Source organism: Atractosteus spatula, chromosome 18, assembly GCF_055471065.1.
Source record: "Atractosteus spatula isolate fAtrSpa1 chromosome 18, fAtrSpa1.hap1, whole genome shotgun sequence".
Lineage (NCBI taxonomy): Eukaryota > Metazoa > Chordata > Actinopteri > Semionotiformes > Lepisosteidae > Atractosteus > Atractosteus spatula.
In genome coordinates, this window is record NC_142723.1 from 3,764,184 (window position 1) to 3,786,776 (window position 22,593).

Sequence of the window (22,593 nt, forward strand, 5' to 3'; positions counted from 1 at the left end):
CAATCAGCACCTCTTTTTGCCAAGTGTGCCCTGAGGGTGAGACATCATGACTGATAATACTAACAAACATTGCTCGTGTGAGTGTTAAAAAATGTTTGGCGTTCACCAGTTCACCCACAATGGCTCAGTTGGAATAGAGCCCTACTGTACTGTAGGTCTTTTGTCTATAATATGTGGTACAGAAAAAAGGAGTGAGTATATAGTATAAAACCAGAAGCACTAAGTGTACTTGAAGTGAAAGAAAATACAGCATTTTTGTAACTTTATACAACATTTCTCTCATGGTGTTTAAATGCTGATTCCTGTCTGAATACACATTTGATAGCCAGGCTACATTTGAGTAATGAGAGCATTGTTAAAATTATACACTATATGCATACTGTACTGTATATTCTTCTGTGTCTAAAATTCATTTACATTAGTATCCATGAATATGAAGGATGATCATGTTTTCTTTATAATTTGTCAATCTTCGTAACACAGTAGAAACAAAAATAAATTGTTTACTGTGCAATGTTCAAGGATATAAAATATGTTTTCTCGGTGCGGTCATGATAGCGAAGACAAAAAGACCTTTACACCATGTCTGTACTGCAAGGAGAGTTTTTGTTCTTAGCCTGTTTTTCATTTCTTCAATGTTTTGTGCTATTTTTAATAGACAGTCATCTTGTTCCAACAATTTAACATGTGCTGCAATTTTGAACACTTCATTTAATGAAAATGCAGGGTTTTCACAGCAAGTCTTGCAAGAAAATGCACACTGTGTATTATCAAGACACCCTGTGAGAAATGTAACCAAACCCAGCACAAGATAAAGTGATGTACTGTATGAAGAGGTTTGGTTGTATCTGAAACCCTGGCATCAAAGAACCAAATCTATTCATACATCACTTTTATCATCACAGATCAGTGATCACCATTTCCCCAGTATATTAGCACATTCATGAGTAGCTTAGCTGTACTCAGAAACTGAGGAAGCTGACAGAATGGATCAGCATTCGTCCCTTGTCTAGTAAAAGAGTTACTTTACATTTATTTAGTTGGAAAGCTTTGCTATATCATGTGTCTTCACTTTGGCTTTTGAATGATTTAATATACTGTTCTGTGCATTGAAGGCCGTTAGGATGTTGCATGCTAGAAAATATCTGAGCCATCAGCAGGGGGCGACATTTTTTGGCCCAGACCTTGAGTGATATTCTTTAAATAGTTCTTATCAAACATTTAAGAATATTATGCATATTCACACTTCAAAGCAAATAGCTCTGATCAGTTCTATTCAAAATTTAATATGACTTGACATATTGCACAGTATATGATACGTACAACTACTGTAACTTGTTTACTGATGATTATAAAATGTTCTTATGAGAAGAAATTGTCATTTTTTAGTGGCTGAGTGGAGCTTTGTACATAATGATGTTGGAACCCAACAACGGCAGCCCTCCTGAATGGAAAAATGCATGTGAAACAAGCCCATTATAACAATGTTTTTCGACATTTGTTTCCTCGTTAACTTGCTTCTGTTGCCGTAATGAATACATTCGCAGCAACAAAACTAATTGCATAAGAATTTGTAACATCTTACAATTTCACTCAAACACAGCGCTTGTCAAAATGAGGGAGTAAATCTTTTGGGCTCCACATCATAAAGAAATCTGCTCCCCCGAGAACAGCACTTAATTATTTTTTTTTTCTCTTGCGTGACAGTTCACATGGCTAGATGGCCTTTCTGAGCCAATTTAGCTCTTTGCAGCTCATCATAATCTCATCCTTCATCCCCATGATTTCATAGGCTTTATGGAAATACCATGCAGATGTGTATATATGCCTTAGCATAGCTGATAGCAAAGACTCAAACAACCCCATCAATCTTAATGGCGTTCCCTACCTGATCAGCAAGAGGGTTGCAATTTATTTCCTTTTATAGTCCCTTTATTACCGTTTTTTCTCTTACATGTCTGCCCATTTACATGTATATTGCATCATCAAACACTACTTTATTATGGGCTTCTGACCGTGCTAAACCCGTTCATTCACTCAGCGTAACCTCCAGTTGATCAGCCTCTTAGTTCAGACCATATGCAGTGTGGCACCTCATTATTTTCCCCGTCATTTTTCAATTCTTTTGGCAAAATTAGATGTTGTGTTCCTGTTAATTTGTAGTTTGTGTTAGTTTGCTCATGCGGGGCTCCTGTTCATGCAAAGCAATGAGGTTGTCCTTATGAAGGGAAAGGAAGGCTCAGACAGTGGTAATGGGCTTTTCCAGTGAACTTGAACAAATTAATATAGCATTTCTCTTTGTTGTGACCTTTCGGTGTAGATTAAATGAGAGCCGGACTGACATTTCTGTCCTCCTCCTAACAACCGCAAAAGTGTGTTTGGAAGAAAACAATCAGCATTTTGTTTAGATATCAGTTTGTTACGGTTATTTTTGTTTAAAAGGAATAGGCTTTTGAATTTGCCAGCGCTGACAGCAGCAGGCAATGATAATAATTTCATTAGAACTGTATGTATCTGTGGTGGAATTCATGCCTTTTACAGGACAGTAAAACACAGAGATTCTTTTTGTACCCATTCAAAACTGTTTATTCTAATAATAATAATTCTTGAAAACTAAAAACGTGGCAAGTGGATCTCTTTCTGTCTATCTGTGTTGAGGGATACCAGTGCAAAGATCTTTTTGCCTTAAGGTATCTTCCTAACTCCCATTGAGTTTATATTTTAATGTAAGGCAGCCTACATCTAAATGCTGTTGGTCTACAAAGGCCACTTTTTTTCGTGGTCCCAGAGGTATCCATTATATTTTTTCTGCACTGTGCAAATTGTCCAGATCAGCCTTTCAGCAGCTGGATAATACTGCGTTATATATTTGTAAATAAATAGGATTTAGGTTTGTCTGACAAGACATGTTTGAAATTGCTTGAAACACTAGACTGGGTAGACATTTCAGGAGCTTAGAGGAATGCATCCTCACAGATTGGGTAGGATTGTAACATGCCAATGAAACTGGTAGTTATTCATGCTACTATGAAAAGGCATCATAAATTCTTCATGGATACAATACCTTTTAAAGTTCACCCATAAGGAAGAAATATGCTGTGTATAATAAATGTGTTAAATATGTAAAAATACATAGTATAAAATGTGTGGATTGCTGCTCCCTCCACTTGCACAAGTATAATTGACACTTTGTAGTGCGTATTTACTTAAGTAAGTTCACAGAAGGGTTACTTTTGTAAACCATTTCTAATAAAGGAGATACATATTTTCTTACCGTCATCTTTTGGGAAAAATGCAAAGAAGATAAAACTGTAGAGATGGTATATAGTGCTTTAATGCTGTCTCCTTAATTTCATCTTTTCTCACATCTCTCCCTGATTTTATGAACCTTGCACTGTTGGTTGTACTCAGGCCCATAGCAATTACCCAGTAGCTGAAGTATTTTTTAGCAAAATGCCCTCTGCTCAGTTGCTTTGGGACTTTTTTTTTTAATTTGTCAAGGCTTTCGTTTGAACAGCAGACTTTGTTAAGTCTTTCCTGTGGTGTGTTTCTGCTTTCTGATTCATTCTCAAGTAATGGCACTTGTTCAGTTGTCTCTCCAGAGTTGCACTGTCAGTTTTGTCTGAAGTGAAAATGACAGAGAAAGCTATCCAATTTGCATGGCAGTATTTTTTTTTTATTTTATTTTCGGGTCTTAAAAAACTGCAACAGATACAGTATTAAAGATGATTTTTTGTTGTTAAGAGAAAAGATTCACCCTGTTATATGATTTATCAAGTGAATCTGTTCATTGACCTCTGATTAACTTTTTAATCTTGCATAATTTAATAAGTGTTGATTTAAAGAAGGACAAGATTTCTGTCCTAGAGAACCTGATTGTCAATAAACAGATAATGTGACAGATAATTAAAATAGACCACAACATTGTCTGCCATCAGCTAATGTGTTGCTCATTACAGAAAAGCAATAGCTCAAAAGTGTGGTTATTCTTTATTCAGCTAATAGGGGATGAGTGTGAATCTGTGTTATGTGGTAAGTGATTCTCTTGCACTTTTCCATGATGAGATCAGTAAAGTATTCTGTTTCATCTTTTTCAAGGGGAGGAGGATGTCCCTTCTTTTATTTACCCTGTTAAATTCCTGTGTTTCCAGATCCATTATCTCCACATTATAGTCGGATTTATTGCCTCTCCGCAGAGAGGTTACTCCTGTTTACCCCTGGAAATTCTGGATGGAAATCTTTTGGTAGTGACTGCCAAGGGGTTCCGGATAAATAATGTACAGAGCACTGGTAGCCTTCATTATACATTTCTCCTGCTCAGTGGTGTGCTGGCTTTTTGTCAGCCACATTTTGAAGCCTTGTTAATGCGCCACTATGAAAATGGAAGTTTCATATGCATTGACATAATTAATGAAGAGGCAGGCGGCATGCTCCACCAATTAACACCACAGGGAAAAGTAAAATTGGCCTCTTTTTTGTATGTTGTGCCAGAGTTAAGGACCATAGCATGCAGCAAATAAATGGAGAGGCTTTTAATGAGCTGCAGGATTGAGCAGAATAACCCAGAAAGGATGTTGTGTAAACATTGCCAGCTATTTAAACTGTTAAAGGTAATTGATGAGCTTAGTTAAGAGTTCTAGAAAAGAAAAAAAAGAGATCGTTAGAGAAGTACAAGATGCGCATTTATTAAACTCTTCTCCTTTTAGAAGAGCTGTATAAAGAATGGTATCAGCTTTTATGGATACAGGAAAGATGTTTTTGTAGTATATATATGAATACTGCAGACACATGAAGGAGTAAATAGATTTTTTCTTCCATTATATACCCAGTGTTTTTCTAATATTTGAATTTGTTATTTGTACAACTCCCTTATTTCTAATCAGAATTTGTCCATTAACTCAGCTCACTGCTACAAGCCTCTTCCCAGCGGTTTCCTCTGAGATCCACCTGTTGAGCTTCCTGCTCTTCATCAATCTGTGAGCCCTGCGATGCCCACAACAGATATACTGTACTGTAACATTGGCTGGAGGTGTGGAGTACCTCTCAGTGATGCTGTGAGCCATCTGGTGCCCTGCAAGTCCTGCCCTGGAAATCAAGAATATCCTGACCTGCTCAAGGCCTCCCAGCTCTAGTGGCACTGGGGGAAATGTGATCTGCTACCTGGGGAATCCTTTTTTCAGTCATATATACAGTATATATATCAGTACATCTCAGTCTCATACAATGACACGTGAGCCCTCGTGTCCTGGATTATGGGCTTTTGTAGTTTTGATTGTGCAGAATAAGCCTGATACAGGGAATTGCACACTGTCTCAAACAGAGAAATTTGTTTCAGCTGGGAAAGCAAGGCAAGGAAAAAAGACTGACGATAAAGTATATGCTAAGTACATTGGATTTCATCCAGGTCAGTAATCCATTCATTCTAAAGTTCAACACTCTTGAAGGTGATGTCACAAGTGACAGGGAAGAGTGTGTTTGCAAGCTGAGGATGGAATCCAGGGCTGAGAACAGGTTTCTTAACACCATTTGGGGAAAAGAAATTGGGTGCAGTTTCTTTCAGTTTTAAAGATTAGTTCTCAAGGCTTGATGCAGGAAAATTACACATGGAAATATTTGATTGTCCCACACGCCTTGAAAGAAATGTTGAAAAATGAAATAAAAAATGGAAAAAATTAGTTTGATAGTGCTGTTGTTTTGACAAAGATAAGAATTTATACAGTAGTTGCAGCTGACATGGAACATGGCGAAGGTACCAGAAGTGATAAGTTTATCATGTTCTGCCAATGTTCTGCATTGAAAAACGCCTTGTTTCAGTTCCGATTTATCAATTTCATTTCTACTGAGCTGGACAGATTATGGATTACTTAGCATTACAGAGTAAAACCAAGAGTGAATTTTCTTTTTCTACATGGTTATGTTGAAATGTGGATCACAGTAGTTGAAAATCAACATGAGACTAATAATCAATAAATTAACCAGTTTAGAAATAAACTTTTGTATGTAGTGTACTGATATAGAGACATTTTTTTAACTAATTGCAAGTTTATCCAAAGTAAAGTTTCAGAGTTAATTTTGTCCTGAGATGTCTACAACAGACTCTAAAGAATTTATGTCCATTTGTAAAAATAAAGTATACTGTATGTCTTAATTGTTACTTAAGCCACATCTTGTTTCTTCGTTGTACTGTGTCCCAAAATCAGTTTAGATGTGATGGCACAATAATAATTAACACATCAATGAGGGTGATGGTGATCTCTTCTTTAATGATAACTTTCTACTGAAACAGAACAAAACATCTTTAACATTTTCACCATGGATATTTCCTGTCTAAACATGAGATTGTACTAATTGTTACAGTACCCTGGAGCACCACTAACTCAGTGAAAAGACTGGGAAACTGATCTTTAAAAGAAGGCATCTCTTGTGCTTCACTAGTTTTGCCCTTCTCTGCTAGTGACTTGATATTTGTTCATAGAATCTCTAGCTACACATTACATTTAAACAATGAGCTTTTATGCTGCTTCCAGAGGCTACTGCCCACCACAGCCTGTTCTGTTTTCAGTTTTGCATAGGAGATTGAAAGGTGTTGTTTTGAATGCATTGAAAGTTGAGAAAACTCAAAACTTTTCAGCTGTACAATCAGCCGCTTTTTCCATTAATTTCGAATTGGAAGGACGTTTTTTTTTTATAGAAGTTAGTACGTAAAAGGTCTCCCATTTGGTAAGATGAAACAGAGGTCGGGGGGTGTTGTAATGGAAACATATTACCTTTACAGCACCCAAGGACATGCAATATATATCATGTGTACATGTAATGAAATATAGTCAGGTTTATTCATGATTTAGTTTAGGCAAATTCTATGACATTATTGTTTCCGACTGCTTTTCTTGCAGAGAAGGAGCATGTTGAATGTATTTCTAGTGTAGCGGTACATCACTGATTATATCTGATATTTGATTATGTAGTAATGTAGTGCAAGAAAACCATTAAAGTTAGTCATCTGGCTTCATTTGGTATTTATTAATTATATACATTCCTTCATGTGGAAGAAATACACTGGCCTTTGCTTGGTAGCCCTGTCCTTTGCTGAATACCAGTGTGTCAATAAACGTCGCACTTTTGACAGCTGAAAAATGTTACTTCCCCACATGTTTTTCAGCTAATTAATGAACTCCTGTCTGCTCACCTCAGCTGAGCCTTGGTAGGATGTTTTGAACGCCGGCCCCGATCACTTCTGGATCCATCAGTGTGGATGGGTTTCCTGTTCGTCCGTACTGAACCGTTACTGCATGTGACAGCCTGCGGTTCTGTCAGAACGAATCGCCCCCCCCCCCCCTCGAAACCCCTCTGCAAAGGGAAGTGACAAGTTAATGGAAGCTAAAGCACTCTAATGGTAGCGCCTGGTGAAAGCAGGCTAAGTCATCCGCAGCGCTTGCCCTGGCTTTTGAAGACGTCTCTTCACATTGCTCTCTGGACAGGAGGCCTGGCATCGCTGTGCTTGCACCTCTCCCCCCCTCCCCCGCAAGCCTATTGCAGGAATGACAGGATCAGAGGAATCGGTTCTACCAGCAGCATGCGGTTCATATAGCGCACAGCAAATAGATGCTCTAATGCTGAGAAATATAGGTGTTATCTCTTAAGTGCCGCCGTTTGCATTGCTGGAATCCTAGAAGGATCAAACATACAGTACAGGCAAGCAGGCAGGCAAGGCAAAGAGCTATGGTCTCTAAACATATTCAGTGGCTGAAGAGGAAAAGCACAGTAGAACATGATAGCCGCTTGATCGAAATACGTATTTAAAAAATCTGCAGTAATATTTCTCTTGTCAACATAATTGAATGGGGACACCACTTTCTGTGAAAAAAAACTGCATTTTCTATCAGGCAGAAAATTCTATTTCTGTAAAAGAATCCAGTTACATAGAGTACAGGTAGGAGCTATTGTTATTTAACTGACATTAGGGTTGGGATACCGTGATTGCTCCTTTTCTTTGTAACATAAACAAATAGCTCAAAAGAGCTTTTTTCTTTTCTTTAGGCTATAGTGAAAAATGTGCCAAAGGGAGTTGTTGCATTAGCGGCAACACAGGAGTTCTTTAAGGATTTATTTAAAAGCCATAAGAGCTTATCAGGAATGTATAAACAGGCACTGTAGGGTTTGTCGCGGGTCAAGGAAACCATCATTGTGACAAAAAAAAAACTTTCCTGTGAAGTTTCTCAATGTGACACATTTGAAAGAAAGAAAAGTTTTAAGACATACACTGGGTTTTTTTTTCTTTTTAATGTTCTGAAAAGAAAAATAAACAGAATTTCAAGGTGCTTTGTGAAGAGTAATGGGTTCCCTCATGTGAATCTGATTAGTTGAAAAATGCCTCCCTTAACACCGTTATTAATATTCCGTACTTGAGGTGGTATTGGTCTCTGTTTCCAAGTTTAAATGTTAGATTTTCTTCTCGGTATCACACGAAGGTAGAATGCATTCTAATCTGTATTATCAGCTAGTACAGGGAGGACCTTATTCATTATAGCACTGCTATTTTTTTTCCATTGAAGTACATTCATCATATGAGTGACATGATTAATATGAATATTGATTGCAATCTGAGTAACCTAGCTTTTAGTATTCCAGTCTGGACATAAAATTTCAATATTAATTAGAAAAAAAAAGTAATTTGCTAAATGCCAGCATACTTGATTTCTGAATGGAAATGAAAAAATATATAAATGGTTTATTGATTGGTTAAAAGGACCTCATTCACAATACATCATCTGCACAGTAATAGCAAATGCTATAAGTTTATTATCCATTTTCATGCAATTTCAGCAGCACCCAGGAGTTCCTTGGCATTGATCTCTGGGATGCAACTTTAGAGAAAGCAGATTCCTTTTTTTCCAGCACTTTTACATGAAAGGTTTTTTCTTGAGATGAACAACAGCAAGAGGTAATGCTGTTGGTCGTGGTAGTAATTAAAGTGACAGCATGTGCTCTAAGAGTCTCTGCAGCTATGCAATAGATGTAGCTCTGGAACATTGAAATCAAAGCTGTGACTTTTCAGCAAACTTCTTTTATTTACATATATATATATGCCTTTGGGTGTAGTCTCTATATTTTTTAGATTACTAGCTTCATAACACCTCAAATACTGTAAGTAGATTGACAGAGTCCCTAAAATACACCACCATTACTTCATAGGAAAGCTTCCTTTTAATGTGAAGGACCTCGATATTTTAGAAAAGTGAGTTCTTGATTACCTGCTCTCTCTGCAAACATCTATAGTTTTCAGTTGCTGAATTTCTTGCCACTTTGATTGCAAAGCAACAGGTTTGTAACTCCAGCCCAGGATTTCATGATTATCTGCTGTTAATCCTGTCATGTCAGCAGAAAGGAGTATGGTTTTGTACAAAATAGCAGACAGTTCAACTTATGTATCAGCCACTCTAGAATTTTAATTTAGATGGAAATGATGTAATGATTTTTGCAGCTACTGTTATATTCTGTTATATTATATTCTATGTGGGTGGTGTTTCCTGTAAAGAGTTAGCTGTCTCATTTTATTTTTTGAAGTACTTACTGTATTATATTACAATGCAATACTCTACCCACTGTACTCATGATCCCTTCAGCCAGCTCCTCACTGACGCATTAAAGTAACCCATTAACAGTCCAATACACTGCAGAGAGTTCTCTGTTTAAGGTAGCAACTTTCAGTTTCTGTTTTGCCTCACAAACTGGTACTAATTCTACCTGACACATTCATTGCTTCCCGTTGTTACACTGAATAGGAAGAACGTGCTGTAATCAAACTCTTTCTTCACTTTTGGTAGTCTAGTGTAATAAAGTAGAACACAATGCCTGTGTGAATTAGGATACAATACTTTACAGTGTGTTCATTCACTGTTAATTTCTTCGTATTTGTACCTAAAGAGCACATCAAGCAATTTCATTTAGACTACTGTAAATTTACAAACCGTATGATCAACATGTTTGAAATGAATGACATGAGATGAATCAAGGGCTTTGGTTTGAGGCCCAGTTCAAATATCATTCATTTTACAAAAGCCAATCAAAATCTTAATGAGAAGGAAGAAGCAGAAGAGAAAATAAGGAAAGTGAAACCGGCTTTATGGCCTGCTTTTCTGGAGGTCAGCTGAGGACAGTCCACACATCGGCGGGTTTGAAAACTGTGCAGGTTTACATTTCACATTCCCTGTATTCGAGTGAGAATTAACACTTTCTTGATGGAAACCAGCAGGTTGCAGCCGGGGCAGAAATGCATACTGCACGGTCCTTCCCTCTTTGTACAAAGGACCATCAGCACAGATAGGATTCTCTCCTTAGAGACATTTCCCATGTAGTATAGCAAATCTGACCAGATCAAATTACAAATGACACCAAAGCTGTATTGTTTTCTCTGTGTGGTTGGATGAGTTTATTTGAAATGGGTTGCTAAAAGTTTTTGTTTGTTTGTTTGTTTTCTGCTGGTGCTTGGCATTTTACAGAAAGGACTGTAACTGGGCTGCTACAGTATATTATTTCTGGATGTGGGGTTGTACTGTGGTGTCCCAAGTTACACTGTGGTATAAAAACTCTACAACACTCAATCTTAATCAATTTGCTAGCCTGTGACAGACAGCTATAACGAATTACATTCCTATAGTTTCCACACGAGGAGAAAACTGCTCCCATGCAATCTGGCACTCTTCCTCAGTGCTTCAAGACTCACAGATGTATTTGTCCCATTGTCTACATGATGCCACATTGCAGCTCGTGTCCCATCTGTTTGAGTAATTACTGTCATGTAAACTGGTTTTCCAAATTGTGCACTGCATTGTGGATACATCGTCACTATATGGCGATTCTGATTAACGGGATTACTGGAATAATTATTGGTACAGTGAAATCAGCTGAAAGACTAATCTTCTTGTGATCCTAATAAACAATTTCAAAGAAATCAGTATGAGGTTGTCCTGTGAAAAGAGATGGCTTAGGGTGGTAAATGAGACAAGTGTGGCCAACAGACAAAGGATGAAGCAGGTATGAACAAGATCTGTCCTGGTTCTAATCAATAGAATACATTTATGTCTATATATTGCTTATTTAAAAAATTCAACTTTATTAACTGTTTATTAAATGTTCACATATTACAACATATTATATGAAAAAATGCACATATTGGAAAATCCTCTAACATATTTGGCAAACTTTGTACAGCCATCCAGATGAACAGGATTCTCACAAAATCCGCCCAAGTTAGTGCCATTAGATGTTGCATCTTCAACACATTACTGTACCAATCTGAAACCGAAGCAAGATTACATAGTTTACAGAGACAAGAACACAGAGCACATAGCTTTCATTTTTGCTGGTTTAGGGTTTAGTAAAATTCTGGCCATACCCTGGAGAAAGCATATGACAGACAGTCATGTTCTTCAAATGACTAGCCTAGACTTCATGCAAAGATTGTTAGGCGCCCAAGTGCTCCGCTGTCGTCGAAGCCACGATGAAAGCATGTCATGGAACAGAAAGTCAAAGTCCATTCTCCATGGCCTTCTTAAAGGTTGCTCTTTCTTTCAGTTGCTACCTGAAACTTCAGCTCATAGGCTAAATGCCTGGAGACCGTGACTGATAACAAGTGCTGAGAGGGCAGCGGCAGGTCAGAGCTCTCAGAGACCCATGGACAAGCCAGGAAGCTGTTGTCTGCAGTACATGCCTTCCACTGGCACCTGATCTATGTGAACTACAGGAGAACCTGCGTTTACTGGGCTGACTTCCCACGTCAGAGCCAAGCATTACTCTGAGTGCCCCATTGTTCCCAATATGCAAGAAAATGAATTCCTACTTTTTAAAACAAAAACTATGCCCTGCACGTCTAATATTTGAACAATTTTATAAAGACATTAATTTAGCCTTAAATACCAGATACATACTTTATTTCTAAACATGTTCAGTCAATCCAATGGCATTTCAACAGTGTATACTCAAATTCTGCAATGCACTCCTGCCAAGGGAAATTGAATAAGCTTTTTGCAACACAGGCTTGAAATTCTTAACAGCTTGAGAATTAGATACTTGGTTTCTCAGGCATCCTCTCAGGTAAAAATCAAATTTTGCAGGTTTGGTCCTCATCCATGGATTGTAAGGGGCCTTGTTTGAATGTTACAAGTGTACCATGAACTTCAATCTCTCTATATAGTCACAGCAGAATCCCTACTTCAATAGTAATTTGTCACAAAGAATACTTTTTTATTCCCTTTGTATGATGCGATATTGAATGACAGCAGCTATTGTTGGTGCTGTTATGCAAGCTTTTAAATAATCAGTCCAGTTTATCTTCATGGAAATACTGTATCTATGCTCCTGCCATCTTATGCAACAGTTTTTAAAATATTATGGACAAATGAATAAATATTCCCTTTATGTTGCTCTTAAAGGAAATAGGGATAATTGACTTCAGTAGTATGTCTGCCAATCCAATGTTATTGAAACACCCAGCACCATGCCCTGTATTCCAATCAAGAATATTAGACACATACTGTGCAAACAGTAGTGTTATTTTATGTAAAATGATACTGAATATATATATTTTCATGTATTGTCTGGCTGAACTGGGGTTATAAACTATGGCACTGACTTGCGGTATCAGGTGTAACCTAGAGCTTGAATAACATAAAGACTGGCTTCCAGTCCCCAAGTCTAACCACTAGGCCACACTGTCTCCCTTTCCTCATTGATAACACAGAAGGAAGACCTGCATGCCGTACTTGTACCACAATGGGAAGACAAATTCAAAGGGAAAATGGAATTGCGATCTTGAATCTTTGGGTGGATTGAGTCTTTCAATTTCTTATAAAAAAAGCTGTTTATTTTATTAGAACTGATTTTTTTCTTGAGAGGATGCATTCTAAAATGGAAGGCAGCTGTTCCCACGTTAAAAAAAAAACACTAAAACCTCAGTTATCCGAACTAAAGCAATAGCTCTCTACAGTTTTAATAATCGTGCTTTGTGTTTTATGCAAACGATGTTGTGCCTGTGACATTTACAAAGAGAGATTTATCTCTCTTGTTTCTGCAGGAACCTGATTTAGATACATATACATATACAGTATAGAAAGAGAGCATACAGTATAAACATTTAAAAAATCTATCCTCTACATAATTGTCACTCAAGACTTGTTCAAAACCTGATTATAACATTATTATAACTTGCACTTCCTAAACTAAGATATATTTGTCAGTGGGGAATGTTAAACTGAAACACTTACTCATGAAACTACAATTTAGGGCTCCCGTTGTACAAAAAAGTTATAAATAATTTATACTGAGAACAGCCATAGTCAGCCACCTTTTCCACCTTGTGGAATACAATTGCTGCAACATGAAGGGCCCTCTTTTGGAAATGAAATTTGATTAAAATCAATGGTTTGCATGTTTGTGAAGTGATGGGAACCCAGTAGTTCCTTGAGGTGCTAACGGAGGTTCAAAAGAGAGACAATGTTTTAAGTAGTAAAATACACACGAATCTATATTTTAAAGCTTAAGGAACCTACAGTAAGTATTTGTTGTTCCATGCTAATTTTACCATAAGACCATTAGACATGTTTTGCAACTGCTGTATTTGCAATGAAGACAAATGGACTGACAATGTTATTAGCCCAAGCTGTAGATTTTTAAAGGAAATGTATCTGAAAGTGAGACTGAATAAGCTTATTACTTAAATTTTGAATGGCATGCGTGCTTCTGTCTTTCAAATGTAACACAAAAACTGAGGGATGTTCTTCTTTTACATAATAACTGAGACCTACAGCTGTTTACAAGAATGGACTAAGTGCTGTAGTCTGGAATCAATCACTAAATTGAGGCTTATTTCTTAAGTACTGCCTGTATTGTTGTAATTACACAATGTGCTGGAAAATCCTGTGGTAACTGTATTAACAATGTATTTGCTAAAGTTTCTTTAAGCCGCCTTTTGTGTTTTTCCTTAGTGTCATTTAGGTAGTGAGCCCCTCCCCCCGTTTGGTTATACCCAGCACAGCATGGTTACACACCTTCTGCAGTTTTGTTTAAATCTCTACAAGAGTCATTTGTCTGAGCTGACTGTGAGGTCTGGGTACAACCCAGTTATACCAGTTGTGAGCGGCTGTGAGTAAGGTGAGCGTTGCTCAAAGGTTATTACCCTGGATTGAACACATGGGAAGAGTGTTGAGGGCAGAGCTGTTGGATCGCTCTCTGCTTGCAGCTGTGTAAGAGATGTCTGCCCTGGGTAACACATATGCAAGTCTGGGGAGACACACAAAGCACTTTTGAATTACACTCAATACAGACACACTTCTTCTTTGTTTAAGAATAAAAATGTGTGTCTTTTACACTACTGTTTGTTTCTCACACACATATTTCTTATTTTATTAAGTCATAGAACTCGCGCATGAAGGTTCTGTGTTTTTTTTAAATCTGAGATTGTTGCTTAGAATTTTTTTTTATAACAACCACTTCTCTGGTCACAGAAAGGGTTAAGTTAAGAAAAGTCCCCATGGACTTGCGCTGTGAAATATTGGAAGAGTCAACGGAAATAACACTGTACTTAATAGACAGAGAAAATTAGCAATTCTCTTTTGCCCTAGGGTGAGTGTAGGCCTTCATAATGTCTTGATCTTTTTGAAAAGAACTAGAAAAGAAAAGCAGTTTCATAAGAAAAAAAAATCTTAAAATGGAAGTGGGGATTTTCGTGACGAGCAAATAGCAGAGGGGTGATTGGCTGTCACCTGAGGAAGGCAGAGTGACAAAGAAGAGTCCCTTTAAAGGCATCCAATTATTCTTCCTGTGCAAATTTGCCTCTTTTTACACAAGCACTTTTGTGGCCATTAAAAGGGGTGTGATGGTTGTTAGTATTTGAGAAAATTCTTAATTATAAAACTGTACAGCTTCCCTTTTTTTTTTCACTGCTCCTTATTAAGCGAAAACATTTGTGCATTTCTTCAAACTGCTACAGTGGCAATTATCTTCAAGGTCATTAACTGTATAATCCCGAGATTGCGTCAGAAGCAGAACTACTGTTCTTTGCAGCCGGGCCGTCGGTACATGTAATGGTGTGAGCTCTGTGCTTAGGGACTGCTTACACACTGGCACCCACATCTTAGGGAAAATAAGGAAACTTAGCTGGAGAAACACTGAAGTTCCAGTCAGTATTCTGTTTTATGTTATTTATGGGTTTTAAAATGATTGAGGAAGATTGTGTCAGTTAATTTATCATAGCATAAGTTATCATATTTCATAAGATTGTTTATAGAGGTAGGATATATTACCTAAATTAAAGTGTGACCCACATTTTTCAGATGTAAAATATACAGTACTGAGGATTGTGATTCTCTGTCGAATTCATGATGCCAATAACATTATTAGTATTGTTGTTGGTGTTATTGTGTTGATGGTGAGGATTCACATCCTTTATTGATATTCTGTAGTCCAGTGGCTACCTTTTTGTAAGTCATTTACACATTTGTAGCCACAGAAATATTTAGAATTCCCCAAAAAGCACAAAAAATAGACGCGATTCTTCCTGTCTTTCTCTGCTATAAAGCAGCAAAACAACATTTCGCCCTTGTCGGTTAGACCTTCTTTGTACCCAAATGAAATATTCATTCTTTTGCTGGTGAAATAATTTGTTTGATCTCTTTTAATGTGTCTTTGTGGAGTTTCCGGGCTAAAAAGGTTAAAGAAAGGGTTACATGACTTTGTACTGCAGCTTGAGAGAGATTTCCTGAATGAGCTTCGGAGTACACCCCTTTGTTGTAATTCAATAAATTATTTACTTTAAGACTCTCCCCAGTTCAGGGAAATGGTCTTTTTGGAAGCAGCAGCTACCCTAGGAGAATAGCTAAGTTGTCTTCTTAAAGGTATTTTTCTTTTAGTTTAACTGACGTTTTCAGAGCAGACCTTCCTTGTAAGGAATTAATAATTGATGCCTTTCTTCAAAAATAATTTGCTTGATGTTGTGTGCGTGTGCCGATCTTTTAGAAGAGGCAATTGCCAGGAGATCTCATAGTGGGTTTGTATCTTTGTTACAATTCCATTTCTGTGAGGAACGTTCGACTCCTGTCTGCCAAGCAAACCCTTTGTAAGTAAATAAATTTTTAATGCATTTAATCACAGGTTATTTACTTACAATTGCAGTAATTTCTAGCTGTTTTTCATTTCATTTTATTTTGAGCCAAGGGAATCTATTAGTTAAAAGACTTTCTTGAAAAATAAATAAATGCACAATTTCCATGTGCACCACTGTGAGGTATTAGGACTGATTGCTGATTCACTGCACTGCATTTTGAGAGCATTTTTAGATGGAAATCTTGAAACAATAGGGGAGGGGGATAAGTATGTTGATTGGGTGTTGAGGTTGTATAGCTTGTATAGCTCCATTTAATGCTGCTGCCGTTTTTGTCTGTGGATTCCTTGTATTTTATTGTTATCATTCAAAGCCCCTCAAAAAAAATCATCCCAAGAGCAGCACTGCAAAAAAATCAAGTGTCTGTTGCACTTTAATAAAAAAAATATCTTTTTTATTTTAAAAACTTCACAGTTTAATGTCGTTTTTTTAAAAAAGATCTTTAATTAGATTTGCATGCAATTAAGAAACAAAATAATATTTTTGGGATGACATAATGAGTTGCCAATCCGGTCTTCTCTTATTTGTTTTTGAGACAATCCATTTCCCTTTTTTTTTTTCCTCCCCTATGTCAGGTCGTAAGAGGGAGGTATCTGAATGATTATATCAAAAGGGCAATTCAATTCCAACTGGACAATGGCATTAGTTTCCCAAAAATCTCAACAGCTATTTGTGATTCAGTGCTGCCCTCCCCTCCTCCCCCTCCCCGGGGAATTCAGAAATGCGGTATCTGAATTTCGGTGAATGGAAAAGACTCTGCCCTAGGACCCATTTGACAAATGAGAAGCCGTACAGCATCAGCACCAGTCGAGTGAAGCCCCAGCAAAGGAGAGGAGGCAGTCTCTCTCCACTAGTCAGCAGCTAACTGCTCACTGCATTGCCTGAGCCTTGAACTGTCAGGGAAGTTGCATACACCCATCGGTAGGCTGCAGGCTCTCTCTTCTCTCAATGTTCCATTTGCAATCTCTTGAACCTGCTGGGGGGCCTTGACTGAGCTGGCGAAGTGAGCTTTCTAAGGTTTACACAGACACTCTCACACACACACACACACACACACACACACGCATACATATATACACGAGCCTACAGACGCGCGCGCTGAGGCACACACACACACACACACGTTCCCGTTCTGCTTCGAAACCTTAGCTGCTGCCAGCTCGACAAGCAACTCCAACAAGCAGTGAAACTCAGCTGACAAGACAGGACAAGCGTGCATGCATGCAAGCCCCTTCACTTGTTCTACGTAGACTTCAGAGAAACACAATGCAGCATCCTCTTACGGGTGCAACGTGCGTCGCACTGCCCAACGTGGGCATGTGTCCTCAGCTTTCCTGTGCCTTGACTTTCATGTACTTACAGCAGGTAAGTGCACCTCTCTATTTTCTGCAATGTGAGAAATGCTTCTGTTATTCTATAAAAACTGTAGGTGCCTGTGCTTTGTATTTGAGATGCTACAGTCAAACCCATGAAAGAGGATTTCCCTGCTTTTCTGTTTCTTTTGTGTTTGGAAATGAGTGTCGTGCTCCTTTCAAGTTCCAACTCTTATCGTGAGGTTAGCCTATAGATGTACGTAGTCGATTCCTTAGCCAATGTAGAAGGCTGCCTTCTGTAGTCACTACACAACAGTTTTTTAAAAAAGTGACGCATTATGAAATATGCAGCAACAGAAGCAGCCAAACTTGTTAAATTATTGACTGCAGCTGTTATAATTATAATTGTTGAATTGTTTTGGAGTTTGTTTAACTGGAATTTGGTGAGTCTACCCGTAAGATTTAGTGTAATTGTCCTTTAATTTGAGTAATGTGCTGCATTTTGTTATTCATTTTAAAATTAAGTTACAAAGAAATGGTGAGTGTATTCTATGGGTGATATGGTGCATCTGTTTTGCATTTATGCTGGCAGTCGTTCTGTGAAAAAATGCAGTAAATAATGTAAAGAGTTGGAGATTGTTTGTTAGCATTGGAACCACTTAAGGTGTATTTGCTGATCTAGGTGGAATATAGACAGTGTATATATGTATATTCACTCCTGTTAGGTGATATCCTTCAGTGATATATTTCTCTTGCAGTGTTTTTTTTTCTGTAAATGTGTTTTGAAATATGAGATGTTAAGTACAGTATTTGTCAGAGACAGAGCAATAAAGTCCAAAGCATAGTGTCTTTTTGATGACACTTTCTTAAAGGTAATATAATTATATATATATAAGTTTTGTCTGAATCATTTTGTACATGTGAAACGAGCTTTAATGTGGTGATTGAAACTCTAATGGAAATTATTAAAGCAAATGTAACTTTGGGCAAGGCTTGACTGTTTTTACTCTATGAATGGTGATCTCATTTTCTTCCATTCTGTCACACTGAGCAATCATTAACCTTCTGTAAGACCTCTGACCTTTACCTTATCCATCCTAAATTGCATTACATGTTAATTTAATTGCAAATGCTCCAGTAAGAAACGCGTATATTTTTCTCTGTATATAAAGACTAGCTATATTTTATATGCATGCATTTAAAGACACTTCATTGTTACTTTTAATGTTGTTTTGGATATGTTTTGCTATGTTAAGGTAGAGCTAAAAAAGCCATACAGTATATGTACAGTATAGCAGCATAGTGTGTGCTATAATGTATCCATAGGCTGTAATCTATCCATTTTCAGATTCGGTGTTCCCTGACTAGATTAATATGGATTTTAAAATTGCCCTCGTGAAAACTTGGGAAGTGATCTTTTTTTATTTCAAAATGCAAATTCTGTCTAAAAATTAATATGGATATAAAGTACCAGCGTGTGTTACCTGTGCTAGAAACGGATACCATTTTCATTTTTCCTAGCTGGTGGTACTTACTTGAATTCCAATTAATAATCTATACTCCAGTTGTATATAACCGATTAAAATCAGATAATTTCGTTTTTAAATCAATCTGACGCTGCACAAGTGGTATATGATAGGGGTATAATGTGCTGTGCACACAAGTGCGTAATTTTGGTCCTCGCGAGGCAGTGTACAGTTGACATGGAGGTGCCACTCAAAGACTGATAGAAAAGTCATTTCATGAAAAAAGCTTCACAGGAAATCGACTTGGAATTAGAGGTGAAATGGTTCCTAATGGATGAGAAAGGGTCATAGTCATTCCATCTAATAGGTTTCTGACTAATATTCCAATCAACGTTGCTAAGAAGACACAGGAAATTTCCTTCCCTACTCCTTAAGAGGTGTGTCGTAAATGGGCTACATATGCAGTACATACAGCTGTTAGCAAATAAACAAATCCTTTAGAGTGATAACTCCCCTGAAAATTCTTTATAAATGTTCGTGGAGATGCTGAGCAGAGAGTCTAACGCACATCCGCTTGAAAGAGCCAAGGTAAACCATCCCTTTTTTTTTTCGGAGACGTGTTGCTTTGCTTCTTTCACCATAATCCACACAACCCCCTCTGCCGATTTAAAACTCTTCAGTGCGGACAAGCTCTGGACGGAGGTAAAACCAAAAACTGTACTTTCACTTAACAGAAAGGAAAGAGAAGGAGTGAAGTGTTGCTGCTGATGGCCTCCCGCCTTCTCGTGGCGCATAGCTGTAGATTTTTCTGAGCTGTAGTCTTTTTATGCTACATCGGTGGCAGAAACGGAAATAATGGAATACTTCTTGGCCTTATTTGACTTTTCCAAGGTCACCTTTTTTTTTATTGAGAATTTTCTATTGTTTTTAAAAATGTTTCATTTTTTTTTTTTTGGGTGCCATTAAACAGTGCGTCGTTGTGCCCTAGAAGCTTCAGCACACAATGTGATTAATGTTGCTGCTTGGCTTGTTCTAATTTACTGCTACCACCATTTACCAGAAGCCTGGCAATACCGCTCTATTGTGGTGCCAACAATTGTTTGATTCATGCGATTAAATTATTCATAGTAGCAGGTAGAACTTGATTTAATTCTTTCTTCTGCAAGCTTCCGTGTGTCATGTCCAGCTTTACCTTACAAGTTCATTTAATCTAAAATAAAAGAGAGCTGCCAGTGTGTTTGTCAAGATCTCATCTTTCGAGACACTTGTAGGAACTCATTCTCTAAGTACCACGGCTTTGCATTTTTTTTTTTCCTCCAAAATAAAAACAGTATTCGCTTTAAGGTATTTGAGAGCTAAAAATAAGATTGGAAGACTTTGTTTTCTTTCTTTACTGAATGTATCTTAATTTGAAATTCAGTTATGTTGCCGAGATGTACAGTACCACATAATTAACTTTTAAAATAAATAGAAAAGATTGTTATAGACAAAATGTTGAATACTCTACTATCGTTCAAGTATTTGATTTTGATCCTGTTCAAATTACACACATTTTAATATAAAACCTGTAGATATAATCACCAAAGATCTTTTTTCAATTTTTTTACAGCAGTAGGTTTCATTATTTTTGTTGAAATCTTAATGAAGAACTGGAATTCTTTGAACAGTGATAGCTACAAAATATAATAGGTTCCATAAAAATATAATGTCATATACTGTACAGCGCATGTTGTGAATGAAGTTTAAAATGGTATATCTCTTGAAAATAGCCTGTGTGTCTGCTGCTATTATGAAATGGTCAGTTAGTTAAATCTGATGTTGTACTAATTGTTGTTAAAATGCTGTCTGCCTGTGCACACCTAGTGTATCTCCGTTCTCATGTGTCTACTGGTCGTCCTACCTGCATGGCTATTTATCTAGCCATCCTCACAGCATGAGCTATCACATAATCACTGAAGTGTTTTCGATACGCAGTTTACTGTATCGCTAATCTTCACATAATTAATGCCATAAGTTTAGAAAAAGCATTCTAATCAATCATCACTGGCAAATATATGGCCCATCACTTTGGGTGATACGCTGTGCAAATTTGACTTGGTCTCCTTAGGCTCATCTGCTTTACTGACTGACCCCTCCCAAAATCATTTCTTAATGTTTTTCCCGGAACATGGAGAATGTGTCCCGTTTTGCTGGGTAGCATGATTTGGACTCTTGGAAATCTTGCTGTATTTCAGTGGGGTGCGGTTTGGAAATATGACCAGGGTTGTCTGTCCTGTTCTGTGAAATGTGTAGTAAAGACTTTGTTGTGGGTGTTGAACTCTGAAAGAAGGAGCAGGTCTGTGTTTGCTTCCTTTCTGTTTGTCACTCTACATCAGTGTGCATTAAAAGCAATATGTCAGCTTTTAGTCTGGTCTGTTTTAAATACTAAATGTATTTCATCATAATCATCATTATCACGATTTTGTTTTTAACTGTAACCCTCCTGAGTTTATTGTCAGAAGGTTTATTTATGAAGTGGCAAAACTAATATTCAATATTATTTTTATAAGAACCTCAAACAAATTTGAGTCACCAATTAACAATTTATTTCAAAATGTAATTGTTTCTATTCAGTAAAGATTGTGTGTATCTATTGTAATTTATTGCATTGCTTTCGCATTTAACAATGTACATTGTCGTTAAAATTCAACATATTTTTTGGAAGGCTCATGTATTAAGTATTTAAACTCATCTATGGCTTACTGTGCAGCATTGAGGTGGTAATGATTTTTAAAATTATCTTTAATAGGTGAGAGCTGGGAATTGAACCTTATTGACTGTCCTCGGGCCTTTTGCTAACAAACTTTGTTAGTGAATAAAGACAGATTGACTCAGAGGGTTGCACCTGTTGAAATAAATATTCATTCTTTTCAGTGTTAAATTTGGAGTTTTGATGTATTCGGATATTTGTCTTTTTAACTTAATCCTTCAGGTTTCAGGTTGATATTGTCAGTGCTATAGCTGTAACTAAAATATACAGTACATCTGAATAATGGGTAAATATCCAACTCTTTGGACTGCTTGCCTACATTTCTGTTATAAATAATCAGTCTTTCTCATATTCTTTGTAATGCATTTTTTAAATTAATTTAGTAGCATTTCCACTTCCTAAAAAAATGCTTTGCAACTTTCATGTGAAAAATTGTCCTTTTCAGCAAAGTGCACATCAAAGTCTCATTTTATTTAATCTTATCAGGACTGTTATAGACATCCATAAGGACTTGAAAAGCTCTGAAGTATTTTCTTTCTTCTGGCCTTACTAAATAATTGTAAAGCAGCATGCACTTAAACCAATAAGTAATACTTTAGACTAGGGGTTACAAGTGCCACTTGAATTCATTTTCAGAATGGAACATATTAATAAAGTATTAATAATAAAGTATTAACTGTGATGATAACCAACCTCCACTACAGATCATCTGCATGCTAGGAACAACACTAACCATAGCCTGAACCAATCCACTGACCCTCTCATATTAGGATTTAGGCTATTTAATTAGTTTTAGAACATCATTAATAATGGGTTCATAGATTATTTTTAGACAGTTATAATGGAGAAACCAAACTGAAATACGACCAGCCTCAAGTATTATTTTGCTTTTCATTTTGCCATTCTTGA

At 37.1% G+C, this 22,593-nt stretch overlaps 1 protein-coding gene across 17 annotated transcripts in view; it reads left to right on the forward strand.

The window, feature by feature from the left end:
* rbfox1 (RNA binding fox-1 homolog 1) overlaps positions 1-22,593 on the forward strand; it is a 648,127-nt gene that overhangs the window by 474,403 nt on the left and 151,131 nt on the right. For 2 of the 17 annotated variants that reach the window (XM_088936365.1, XM_088936364.1), the window contains exon 1: positions 17,274-17,521. The exons of 14 other annotated variants lie outside the window; for them this stretch is intronic. In XM_088936365.1, the coding sequence (XP_088792491.1) occupies positions 17,378-17,521 (144 nt within the window). In that variant the 5' untranslated portion in view covers positions 17,274-17,377. Of the gene's footprint in view, positions 1-16,990; positions 17,522-22,593 lie in introns of those variants that run through there. One more of the 17 variants, XM_088936376.1, reaches the window with a different exon arrangement.